Genomic DNA, 12261 nt, shown 5'->3' with positions numbered 1-12261 from the left:
TCCAACCTTTCATTTGACCTAGTCTTGTGTTCTCGCGAGACTAGGTCACTCCGTGATCAAGATGTACAGTGGACATCGAAAATTTGTGTACATGTTTGTACCTTTCAAAAGAGTTACTGATTGAGGAATATACATATAACTACTAACTGATATTTCTACGTGACTGATGAACCTCTTCAACGATATTCTACAAAGGGAAAGGAGAAGAACAACTTGGTTGAGTCTCGAAAAAATACTGGCTATCTTGTGGCAAATTATGATGTACTACAAGTTTTGTGCGACCAATAATTTGCTTGCAGATATAAATGTTTTTTTGTTACACATCTTTGGTTAACAATTTTGTTATTTTAATCAGACACCACACCAACCCTGTTGGTACTGAGTGGAGGTGGAAAATGGATGATCCTCAGGCCATCCTGGATGGAGCCATGAAAAACCACTACAACCTCATCAAACAGTTCAAAGGTCAGTCATAGTCAACATACATGAGACACAAATCCATGCAACAGATAGTGGATTCGGATTTATACGAGGCCTAGCCGTGAAGTTGAAGGGAATCTATATGATAGATGCAAATTCAGTGTAAGGTACATTTCAAAGCATACACTAGAGTAGAGTTCTAGCCAGCGTCTAGCCGGCATAACACACAAGCTTCTGTTTCTGTATAGCCGGTATAACTGCCCTTCAGCATAGCACACATTGTCAAGCTTCTGTATCTGTATAGCCGGTATATAATAACTGCCCTTCAGCGTAACACACCATTTCCACACGTCCTTGTTGGGTAAACATCATCATGGAAATAGATGAAGAGAGATGTCATTCAAGTTAGCTTAAGTCTACTAGCAACATTTCCTGCTAGGAAATAACAAGTTAGAGGGTCAATATTTTAAAATTTGCCCAAGGAGCATGAACCCTTGGTTGTACCTCTTTGGCACACGACATTATGCTACAATGTCTTAAAAAATTGAGATGCCGAAAAAAAAATTTCAGGCTGGCTAGAACACTGCACTGTAATGTAGGCACACTATAAAACTGACAGACTTCATTCCTGACCAGGAGTGCCGGGTGTGAAGGCAGAGCGGTTGGCAGAAGCCATGGATGTCCAGCACTGTGCCCTGTCCCTGGTGGGAGAACCCATCATGTACCCACAGATCAACACGTTTGTACAACTGCTGCATAGGCACAGGATCTCATCCTTTCTGGTCACCAATGCACAGTTTCCTGATGCTATCAGGTGGGAATTACAGTCATTAGATATATGCACATTAGGCCACACCAATTTAATTTGTTGGTTCTCGGATTCGCCTCTTCATTTTTTTCTGATTTGCAAAAAAAAAAAAAAGATTCTGGTTCTGAATCAACTCAAAAATGCTCATATTTTGCCCCCAACAGTTGAGGAAATTCCTTTTCTTCCTAGTTGTTACAGTTTTTTCCATCTATCAAGGCAGTGGTTTGATTAAAAGTTCAAAATTTATACTTTAAATTTTAACCCAGCCTTTTTTGTTGACTTCATGGCTCATATTGTAGCATTTGGGGCTATAATAGGATGCCTAGACCTGTTTTTATTTTTATTTTTTTTCGCCCTGTCGCTTCATATTTTTTCTGAAAAAATCCGAGAACCAACAAATTAAATTGGTGTGGCCTTATAACTTGTTTTCAGACGGTGATGCGTACATGAGCTATATTACCAGCTTTCTAGCCAGTGTCCATGTTTCTGTCATTTGATGGAATTTTGCTTCGCTCACTTTGGCCTCACCAATTTAATTTGTTGGTTCTCGGATTTTTCAGAAAAAATATGAAATGACAGGGCGAAAAAAATAAAATGAAACTTTATTGCATGTTCATTCCCCGGGGGGATAAATGCATGGATGTACAAAGTACAATGTACTAAAAGGAAATTACAACAAGAAGCCATAGGCGACAATTCTCCGTGAAGTATTATATATTGCAACAAAAAGAAGTAGCCATTGGCGACAATTCTCTGTGAAGTGTGATAAATCGAACAAAGAAAAATTGTTTAAACGCGCGTCGGCTCAGTCATCTTAAGACGCAACAACCAATCAGAGATGCGAGATGCCTACACGTGACGCGGGAAGGGCGCGCGATGCCCGAAATATTTTTGCGTCAATATTCAGCGCCGTGATTCAAGAGATTAATACCCGGAAACAATTTTTTTCTTGTTTTGAACGCATTAACATGCATTTACGCTAATCTAGTATGATTCAGGGTTACTTTTTTTTAACCTGCCATGGCCAGATTATCTAAAGATGTGTGTATTGTGTGTACAATCTATAGAAAGAGAAATGTACATCAGGTCCGATCATCCGATTTTCACGTTTCGGTTTTTTGGACTCGGTTCATGAACGTATTTTGGTTTGGCTCCTGGAATGTGCAAAAAAATGACTCCCGGGACTGTCTACAGGGAACACTCGCACATTCGCGGTGTATCAGGACAGCGCGACTGGTCGTCATTAGCGCAGTAACAGTTGCATAAACGGACGAAACCATTTCAAAGAAATGGGGATGTTTCGAAAATAAGCATTTACTCCAATATCAAAACAGCTACGGTAAAAATAAAAAGACGTGCATCATCCCGGACATAATGCAACACCACATGCGAAATTACACAGAAATGCGACGTACGGAAGAATGCGTTTTGGCTGCGAACATCTTCCAAAAAACTTGGCATCTCTTAACCATGGGCAAAAACATCTGGAACCACTTATAAAAACCACCCCGTATCTGCATGAACTTTTTTGAACCCCACTGCTATTCCAAACAACGCGTTTTTCTGGACCATTCCAATTCGCCTCGTAATTGTAGGGGTGCGTCTGCGATATTACATTGACCGCGAAAGCAGCAACGGCAAAAATACACATTCGTGCATCAACACGGGCATGCCCGCAGACGGCGTATAAAATTGCGTGCCGATTACACAAAGAGAACCCAGTGTTTTGACTGCGAACATGAAAAATCAGCCGATTACAACACTCCGTCCGGAGGTCCTGACCTCCTTCACGGAGTAACAATAAACAGGTCCAGGCATCCTAAGTCGAAGAACTGAACATGTAATTGTTTTTTCCAGGAACATGGACCCAGTGACCCAGCTGTATGTAAGTGTGGATGCCAGCACTAAGGACAGTCTGAAGAAGATAGACAGGCCTCTCTTCAGGGACTTTTGGCCCAGATTCTTGGACAGCCTGAAAGCTCTGTCTGAAAAGGTACATAATATAATTACATTACACAGTTTTGTATGCTACTGTATGTTCGTGTTCGTGTCTGTTGCTGATGGTATATTTTTGTGATTTTTAAGCATTTAGAACACCTTACTTTTCTTTGTCTGTAGAAAATTCTTTTAATAGCACACACTATAATTGTATCATAATGACCATAGGGATTCAAAGTAATGTAATTCTAAAATCTTTGTGACTACCAGGGCCAGAGGACTGTGTACAGACTGACTCTGGTGAAGGCGTGGAATGTGGATGAGATTGAGAACTATGCACAACTGGTGGAGATTGGCAAGCCAGACTTTATTGAAGTGAAGGTGAGTGTTTAGAATGAACTGCAGTTGGGGTAGAACTACCATAAAAATTAAAAGTCAAAGTGGAAAACAAGACTTCAGAGATCTCAGACCTCCATAAAAAATTAGATCTTGTGTGATGGTGATTGCGTCTTCTTCTTATTCACCAAAACACCTGAGAAAACAGTGAGAGCTACCAGATGTAAAAGTGACTAATGACTTCCTCCCTCTGCAACATTACAACCTGACCTAAGAGTCATGCTGAAACACAGACACACGTATGGACATACACACACACACAAGGAAACACATACACACATGGACGAACACACAAACACACACACACCACCACCACCACCACATGAATTAAATTTCATTTTTGGGTTAGCTTAGTAACCTTATTGTTGTTTTATAGGGAGTAACCTACTGTGGAGAGTCCAAGGCCAGTAGTCTGTCCATGGCAAACATCCCATGGCATGAAGAGGTGGTCAACTTTGTACAGCAGCTAGCAGACCAGCTTCCCGCCTACGAGATCGCCGCCGAGCATGAACACTCCAACTGTGTGCTCCTGGCCAATACAAAGGTGATGCACTTTCATTCAAAACTGATAGGGGTCCTACTTTCATCACCAAAAGGCTGCAGTTTCAGTAATAGTTCCCTTTAAAGTCAAAACTATACATTCTAATCACAATAGCATGACAGATGAATATGCAAAACGTCTACCGTTGTTTAAAGTTAAAGTTTTCTTCCAACACAAAGTTTCAGTTTCAGTTTTTTCTTACCTAAAACTTTTGTCCAGTCACTCTGATCTTCTTCAATAGACTGGCCCAGAAGAGTGACAGGTCAAAGCCCTAGGTTATAACTATCCTTAAGTTTGTATTGGTGTGGAATCCCCAAAAAAGTTTAAACTCTAAACACAGATGAAATTTCATGATAGTATGTCATTTGTAAGTGATAATATTCCTTTTTGTTACAGTTTAAGAAGGGTAGTGAATGGTGGACATGGATCGACTACCCAAAGTTCCACCAGCTGATAGCAGACTACACTGACAGTGAGGGTGACAAGATGTTCAGTGCTGAGGACTACATGGCTAAAACTCCCGGCTGGGCTGTGTTTGGGAGCAGGGAACAGGGGTTCGATCCCCAGGAGACCAGATGGTACAGGAAGAACAGAAAGGACATTTCTGGATGTTAGCATATATGGCTTTAACATTAAAAATTGCAGTCTCTTTTGTTCATAAAACTTTGCAAGCTAACAAGGCTTAAAAACTTACTTCACAGTATAAAAGGATACATTTATGCAAGAAACTGTTAACATAAGTGAAGGTACCAATTTTTCAGTTTCCATGTAGTAATAATAGCATGCTTAAAGGATGCTTGGATGCAGCTTTGTTCATCTCTAAGGTGCTTTCTAAGAAAGGGATATAGAACACTGGTGAAACTCAAGATAGATAGAAATGGAAGCTAATACAGCACTTCTCTATATGAAATGTGTTAGAGTCAGACTATTCTGATCTGATTCTATTTACATCTTACTTCTTATCTTTAATTCATATAGGCAGGGAAAGGGCCATATCAGTAGACTTTTATGTTGTGCAGGTACATGTGTAGATACAACACACACTTTGTATCTATGGTGAAAATACATTATATTTTTTTTCTTTATTTCAAATACCCGAGGTATTATATGAGATGCAGTATGTTAATTACTATACTTTCCAGAATTTTTGTTTATCAGATAAACTACTTGCGCATGTACTGTAATACTGGCAAGCTGCAGTAAGTTAAAATGCTTTATATTTGTATGAGAGCAAAAAGACAACTGAATATGGTATGCTGAGCTTTTTATTTACATATTCATGCAATACATTGTTTAATGTAGATAGATGTCAAATCACCATTGAGCTGTAAAGTGGACATGTTTTCTATGAAGGACAGTTATGCAAAGTTTATTAGTCTTACAAGTTTTAAGAAGAACTGTTCATACGTTCTAGATCTGACTTCCGAGTATCAATTGCAATCATGGTGTAAGTTGCAATAAGTATAACACAGTGTTTTACTTCTCACATTCTGGACTTGATTTTGTTAATGTTCAAAACATCTATTAACTTGGTTGTAGTGCTGTAAAAATAAACTATTTCAAAGGTATTGTTACAGTATTATTTACAAAGTAAGCATCATTTCATGGTGACATTGAGTTTGAAATGAAACATTGCACAGTAATGTTGCATTTGTAGCTTTCAAAACAGTTCTATGAATTATAAAGGAAATGCAACAACCAATTTGTTGTTCAATCAAAAACCTACTCTAAAGTTCATTTTGAAGTCTCCAGTAACCAAATTGGCACATCTGTACCACGAATGTTATGTGTCATCCTTTCCTTCATTCCAAGGCTCCTCCTTCACAAGGGTACTGTTGAAAATGGATTTCCTCATCCTGGACTTTTCTTCTGCAAGAAAAAATAAAAAAATCAGTACCAAGGACAAGACCAATATACATATATACTTTTTAGTATGTTGATGGTAAAAAAAAGCTGACTTCAGTTAAAAAGTTGCAAATATATTGACACATGAGCTAACTGTACAGCTGCCCTGTACACCTTACTACATACATAAACAGATAGTACTGATAAAGAATGATCATAGAACTGACCTTTGCTAGTGCACCTCAGCAGCAAGGTGGGTAGGACTTGTCTGTTGTGCTGTACCAGCCACTTCTGACAGGCCCTTATACTTCCTTAAGAATTATTTGGGGAAAGGAGGACGCAAATAAGCTGGTGTGTTACGCCAAAGGGGGTTATACTGGCTATATCAAGACAAATACAGAAATAGAAGGACAGTATGATCCATACTGGTAAAGTTTGATGAAAGTAATTTTTAATGTTACCAGCTCCAGTGCAGGTATGGCAAAAAAAAAAATATATATTTTGAGCCGTGTACCTCCTACATGCAGAGTTCTGAGGAAACATGGCAGCTGTCCCCCCTTGCCATCTGGCAGGTGTTTGATGAAGGGAATGGCAGATGTCAGCAGTTTCAGGTTCTCCCTCCGACACCGTACCATCACCATCCGTGTGTACTCATTGATGTACTTCACTAGGGGTGGAACAAGAAAGAATCTTACCAAATCAGCTGTGTAAAGTGTCTTATGAGAAAGCAAACATGAAATTCCTTTATATTTCATCCTTCCTGACAGGCTGCGCAACAAAAAGTGTGATCATAAGGAAGGCATAGAAAATTTCACATATGTACTTCATATTATGTATTTCATAATCTCAAAGCAGCAATGCATGCTGGCAAGATAGGATGGGAAGGTTCTGGCAAGATAGTTGTAGGTCGGAAAAAGTTTACAAAAGTAACACTCTTTTTTCTAGGTATCAGGACGACTCGGACCATTACCAACTCAGCCCATGTCAAATCTGGTCAACTCGACCCACCGGTCTGGTCAACTCGGCCCAACACCCTCTGGTCAACACCCTCAGTCCTGGTCAACTCGGCCCAACACCCTCTGGTCAACACCCTCAGGCCTGGTCAACTCAGCCCAACTCCCTGGTCATTTGGGCCGAGTTTGTAATAGTCTGAGTCGTCTGACATTTTTCCTGAGCACATCTGCTTGGAGATTGTGGCTCATATGACTATAACTCACCTGACAGTCCAGGTGTGATGAGTCCTATACCGTATCTACCATGCAGCTGTTCTATGATGTCCCGTACTGCAGCATACACTACACGCTGTGTGATGTTGTATATCAACAGGTCCTTGCCGAATATTAGCTCAGCCAAGACATACCTGCAAAATTAAAGAGTTACAAAATAGAAGAGTTACAAAATTTAAGAGTGCATTACTAAGTCATTATCTTTTTGTTTTGGTCAGCTTTCATGCATTCATAGTATTGAAATATGATAGAACCGGTTCACCTTCACAGGATCAAGTAATATCTGCGATTGTAATGTCATCATCTATATCCATGAAAGCTATATTCTCTGCAAATTTTGTTGATAAGTGCCCCCCTCCCCCAATTTTGATAGCTTAAATTAGTATTTTGTATAAACCATATACAGGAATACCCGTTTACCTGTGTTTGAAGCGAACCATCCTCAAAGATTATATCAAAACACATGTGTCCTTGGACAGTAAAGGTTTCACACCCGGATATTACTCAAACGTTTGGTCCAAAAATAACGTGAACAACACCGGACACAAACACACGAGATACTTGGTCAGGGTCAGAGGTTACCAGACTCGCCAACTATTTCAAAGGTACATAAAAGCTTCTTATGTCGTTAGATCCTAGTCATCATCGTTAAAAATATAACTATTTGATACAATTACTCACATAAAATATTATTTTATTTGCAGTATTTTTAATGAAATGGGCATCTAATTACGGGATCTATTCAAAACCTCCCCATAATAGCACCGAAATGGAATAGTCTAGGAAATATGGATCTGGAAAGCGTGCGTGACCACACGGTTTGTTGTTGGGCAAAGGTTAGTAATAGCGCAGGCGCAGAGGGCCCAGTTTTAGTATATAGAGATGGCAATGTAATGTAGAGTGTAAAGAAGTCTTTTTCTAGGGAAATGTTGTTGTTTTGGACTTGGATGTTATAGGTAAGGGTTGTAGTATTTTAATTTTGGTGAAAAAACAGACTTGCAGCCATGTTTGTGTTGTCTGGCTGGCTGAAGAAGATATAGGTTTACATGCGGTCATCAGCTGTCCAGAGAGGTCAGGGGTCACTTCTCAATGTTTGGGTAGAATTCTCGCATGGTTTAGGTGCGTAGGATTTTGTCATTTTTTGGGAATGGAGACTTGAGAGGTTGGCCTACCCTGCCAATGTATGTTCTTCAAGGTCTAAAACTCAGGTATATGAATGTTGACCACGTTGTTTTGACATAATTCCCATATATTAACATAGGAAAGCCCTATTACTGTGCTGTGCCCTGTTACACATCGATTTGTGAAAATTTACTCAGACGTTTGATATACAGTTTCTGGTAAATTTCTGTTTACGTTTAGGTAGATAAAAGTTTCATCGACCATATATTTGAATGCAAATGCTTTTAAATCTTCCACGGACTTCTATATAAATTTGACACAGTCATTGATTATCAATGTTACAAATTATTGACTGTTGCATGTGTCCAGATCTTCCTGATATTTTCAACCATGTTTTCCCCCAACTCATTCGTTTCATACATGGCGATAATGTCAGAATCAACTGTTTCAGGTAAAACTCACGGCACATTGGTCAACTTGTTTAAACGTCATGAAAGCTACGCACAACACCTGATGAGACAAGATGCCTCGTTCAAGGTCACCCATCTCCTCAGGTCCCAGGCAGGAAGGTCATTGGTCAAGGTCAAGGATGGACAGGAGAGATAGGTCACATGACAGGGAAAGATCTCACTCAGGCTCAACAAGGAACAGATCTCAAAATACACCCAGGTCTCCAAGAGATGAAAAGGACTTTAGAGAAAGAACACAGTCGAGGACAACCTCTAGGGACAGTCAGAAAAGTAGAAGCGTCTCCCAGTCATCTTTGGCATCCAAAGACTCTGAAAGGAAGAGACGGCAAAGCAGACACTCTTCAAGTAGTAGCAGTAGTTCTGAGTCCAGTGACTCAAGTGTGGAAAGAAGAAAGAGGAAGAAATCAAAAAGGAGGAGAAAAAGACGAAACAGTAGTTCGTCATCTAGTTCTTCTTCATCGGAAGACACAAGAGGCCACAGCAAAGGGAAAGTGAAAAAGAAAACAAGAGATAATGAAACCTCGAGCAGTGAAAGTTCTTCTGACAGTTCTCAAGAGAGGAGGAGAGCAAAAAAGAAACTGAGAAAGGAAAGAAAGAAGAAGAAAAAGGCTGAGAAGAAAAGAAAGAAGAAGGAGAAGAAGCAAAGAAAAAAGGAAAAGAAGAGGTTATCAGAGATGGCAGAAAGTGGAGTGGTGCAGGGACCTATGTTAATCCCACCTGCAAGTGTTAATGAAGCTAAGCCTAAGGGTTCGTCTATTTAATAATCAATTCTATACATGGCAACAAGCAGCTGTTATTGTCATTGAATTAAAGCTGTGCAAGAGAGATGAGGAAGAGTTGAACTAAGTGTAAAAGTCACCATCTTCCCCAGTATTTTCCCTGTACTTTTTTGAACTCCGTGTAGTTTCATTTTCTTACACATTTTGATAGCAAATTATTGTGTTATTGTATTGTGAAATGTATTTTTGTAAAATCAAAAAACTAGCTGTTGTATCTAGTTTCTAGTTAGGCTGGAGTCCAGCCTTGTTAGCTTTGATGCTTTTAATCCTACATTTCTGTTTTATGTTTCCTCTAGATGATGGAGAGAAGGCTCGCTCCATGCGCCCAATGACAAAGGAAGAGTGGGAGAAACAACAGAGTGTTGTTAGAAGAGTGTTCGACCCTGATACTGGAAGAAATAGGTACAGTGCCCACCACAATAATTACATTTATGAGCCTTCAGATAAACTGGTCATTAGGCCTAGGAAACATTGCTAACAACACATTGAGCTGCTGTACAGTGCATGTACTAGTAGGGCTGTTTGAAAAACAATCATCATACATGTGAATATGGCATTCCATAATTTTTTTATTTTCATGAATTCATTGTTAGGCTGGTAAAAGGAGATGGGGAGATTATTGAAGAAATTGTGAGCAAGGAGAGACATAAGCAGATTAACTAGGTGAGCTCCAGACCATGTTAATCCTTTAGATTTCTTCATATTCATTAAATCTGTTTAATACTTTCATCAGGTTGGTAAGCTACTGAATAAAGAGAGTCTTGTTATCTTACACAACCAAGACTTGTTATTCAGCCAACAGTGAAGTAGGTGACAGACATTAACCAAAATGTGATGGCTGAATAAAACACTTGGTTGTGTGAATTAAGAGTCTCTTTATTCAGAATAATTGAATGATTGTATGCAGTAATTGAGTAAAATGCATGTTCTATGAGAGACACTTGTTGTTGTATAGGCTGGAAATGAAATTATACCTTGCTTTCAATAAAGTAGTACCAGGATGATTTAGGAACTATGACATCATTTGTATGTATGACCAAGTACTAACATCTTTTGTGTTTTTCCATCCCTGCAGCAAGCCACACAAGGAGATGGACTCAGCTTCATGCGGGGTCTGGGCCTGAATAAATAAGTGCATGAAAGTTTGAGGTGTTATGAGTTATAATATAGTTAGTGGTCAGTAAGATGTATTTTCTTTCACTAGTGTTATATACACTGTCAAAGTTAGATACAGACACAAATGCATCCACAAGAGCTTCATATTGAAAGCCATGGATGTTTCTTATGAGCTCAGGATAATGCATGTCTAGAAATTTGTTATCACCTATTACTGGTAAATTGAGTTAAACAATGATAAAAATGGTAAAGACCTATGCCTTGATGATGGTAATAGCTATCAGGATGTAAATGAATTTAGAATTGATAAGAATGACCCTGACTATTCTACATAAACGTCCTTGGAATGACCTTGTGTTGATTTATGCTTTATAAAGATTTTTTGCTGAAGTTGCAGTCTCATTTCTTTTTCTGTTGTTTGGAGTGTAACAGGATAGTTGAGTTCATCACCAAATCTGGATAATTCTTGGGAAAAGTCTTCATCAGGGAAAGTTTTCTTCAGCCTATACCCAAGAAAAAATGTTGCGTTCAGTACCAAGGACAGATGTGTTCGCCTGTGTGTGGATGGCGTTCACTACCAAATGACAGATGTGTTTGTGTGTGGATGGCGTTCAGTACCAAGGACAGGTGTGTTTGCCTGTGTGTGGATGGTGTTCAGTATGAGCATACAGACACAAACCATCATAACAGTTATATAGTGACATGCGTAAGCATTCTGATGCCTTTTGTGATAGGGCTTCTGGAAAAAGTGTTCCCAGTCTAAATAGAAAACAATACCTTTCCCAGCACCCTAGTAGCATTCTCTTTGCATTAGCTGCATCTACCAAAAAGTGATGACACCATAAACCACATACTAGTAGTCATCCTTGACTACACCAAGGATAATTTGTTTGTTTACAAAGTCAAGTGCTCCTTAGCATCTACGAAAAAAAGATTTTCTTGAGCATACTGATCTTACATAGTGATGGCATACATTCTCCTTGCTTTTTAGTAAAGCGCTAAATGAGTTTTGTACTGTATGAAAAGTTACGAAAGACGGAAAAGACCGATTACGTATGTCCTATTTTTAGCCAATCAGGCATGAGCATGACGTCACGTACGACCCTTTATAACCCCTGGGGGCCGCCATCTTGGATTTGTCAAAGCGTAGTGCACTCGTGCGAACCTCGAGAGTCGTCGGTGTTTTGTGGACAATTTCGTTGATAATTCTCTCATTTTACAACCAAAATGCCTCGCCGTGGTGGTGGTGGTTTCAGGGCTCGTACTAGCTCGCCTCCCCCTGTGGCCAGAGCGCCTCCAAGGTAAGCTAGACTGAGTTAGGGTTACGTTCTCTGATGTGATGAACTTATGAAGGTCAGTTTTTCCAGAACCATCGCGTTGAGTTTCGTCGTCCCAATCGGGTCAAAAGACTTTCCAGGAGGACATGGGGATCTACGCTTTGTCGAGATGTTCCAAAGCATTGACATAATCTTTTTGTTAATCTAAAATAAGTACTTTGGAACTTGTAAGAGGGAACGGTCATGAATGTTATAAAAATGATGAAATCATGATAATGCACCATGTAACGTTACATATATGTGTGTGTGGGTGGGGGGGGGGG

The 12261-nt window shown here is 39.5% G+C and overlaps 4 protein-coding genes across 4 annotated transcripts in view; 3 read left to right on the top strand and 1 right to left on the bottom strand.

The window, feature by feature from the left end:
* Window positions 1-5223, top strand: part of LOC109462785 (S-adenosyl-L-methionine-dependent tRNA 4-demethylwyosine synthase-like) — a 10596-nt gene extending 5373 nt beyond the window's left edge. Inside the window, exons 11-16 of the mRNA XM_019759389.1 lie at window positions 356-465; window positions 1057-1234; window positions 3086-3221; window positions 3437-3547; window positions 3939-4106; window positions 4500-5223. Of these exons, the coding sequence (XP_019614948.1) occupies window positions 356-465; window positions 1057-1234; window positions 3086-3221; window positions 3437-3547; window positions 3939-4106; window positions 4500-4718 (922 nt within the window). The 3' untranslated portion in view covers window positions 4719-5223. The remainder of the gene's footprint in view (window positions 1-355; window positions 466-1056; window positions 1235-3085; window positions 3222-3436; window positions 3548-3938; window positions 4107-4499) is intronic.
* An 11-nt stretch (window positions 5224-5234) lies between these two features.
* On the bottom strand, window positions 5235-7769 carry LOC109463262 (ribonuclease P/MRP protein subunit POP5-like). Its single transcript, XM_019760006.1, has 5 exons — window positions 7595-7769; window positions 7166-7308; window positions 6463-6615; window positions 6176-6259; window positions 5235-5972 (listed from the first exon to the last, which is right to left on the bottom strand). Exons 1-5 carry the CDS (start codon window positions 7612-7614, stop codon window positions 5887-5889), a joined length of 486 nt encoding a protein of 161 aa, XP_019615565.1. The 5' UTR covers window positions 7615-7769; the 3' UTR covers window positions 5235-5886.
* A 168-nt stretch (window positions 7770-7937) lies between these two features.
* On the top strand, window positions 7938-11033 carry LOC109463035 (ADP-ribosylation factor-like protein 6-interacting protein 4). Its single transcript, XM_019759719.1, has 5 exons — window positions 7938-7992; window positions 8748-9513; window positions 9842-9947; window positions 10139-10208; window positions 10621-11033. The coding sequence occupies exons 2-4, from the start codon at window positions 8820-8822 to the stop codon at window positions 10206-10208; spliced, it is 870 nt and encodes a 289-aa protein (XP_019615278.1). The 5' UTR covers window positions 7938-7992; window positions 8748-8819; the 3' UTR covers window positions 10621-11033.
* Window positions 11034-11745: 712 nt separating this feature from the next.
* Window positions 11746-12261, top strand: part of LOC109463218 (ubiquitin carboxyl-terminal hydrolase 32-like) — a 37372-nt gene continuing 36856 nt past the window's right edge. Inside the window, exon 1 of the mRNA XM_019759951.1 lies at window positions 11746-11962. Coding sequence (XP_019615510.1) covers window positions 11889-11962 — 74 coding nt within the window. The 5' untranslated portion in view covers window positions 11746-11888. The remainder of the gene's footprint in view (window positions 11963-12261) is intronic.

The sequence above is a fragment of the Branchiostoma belcheri genome, unplaced genomic scaffold (genome assembly GCF_001625305.1).
Source record: "Branchiostoma belcheri isolate BF01 breed outbred unplaced genomic scaffold, Haploidv18h27 scaffold1, whole genome shotgun sequence".
In the NCBI taxonomy this organism is placed as follows: domain Eukaryota; kingdom Metazoa; phylum Chordata; class Leptocardii; order Amphioxiformes; family Branchiostomatidae; genus Branchiostoma; species Branchiostoma belcheri.
Note: the sequence above shows the minus strand (reverse complement) of the source record. Positions and strands in the feature narration are given on the sequence as shown.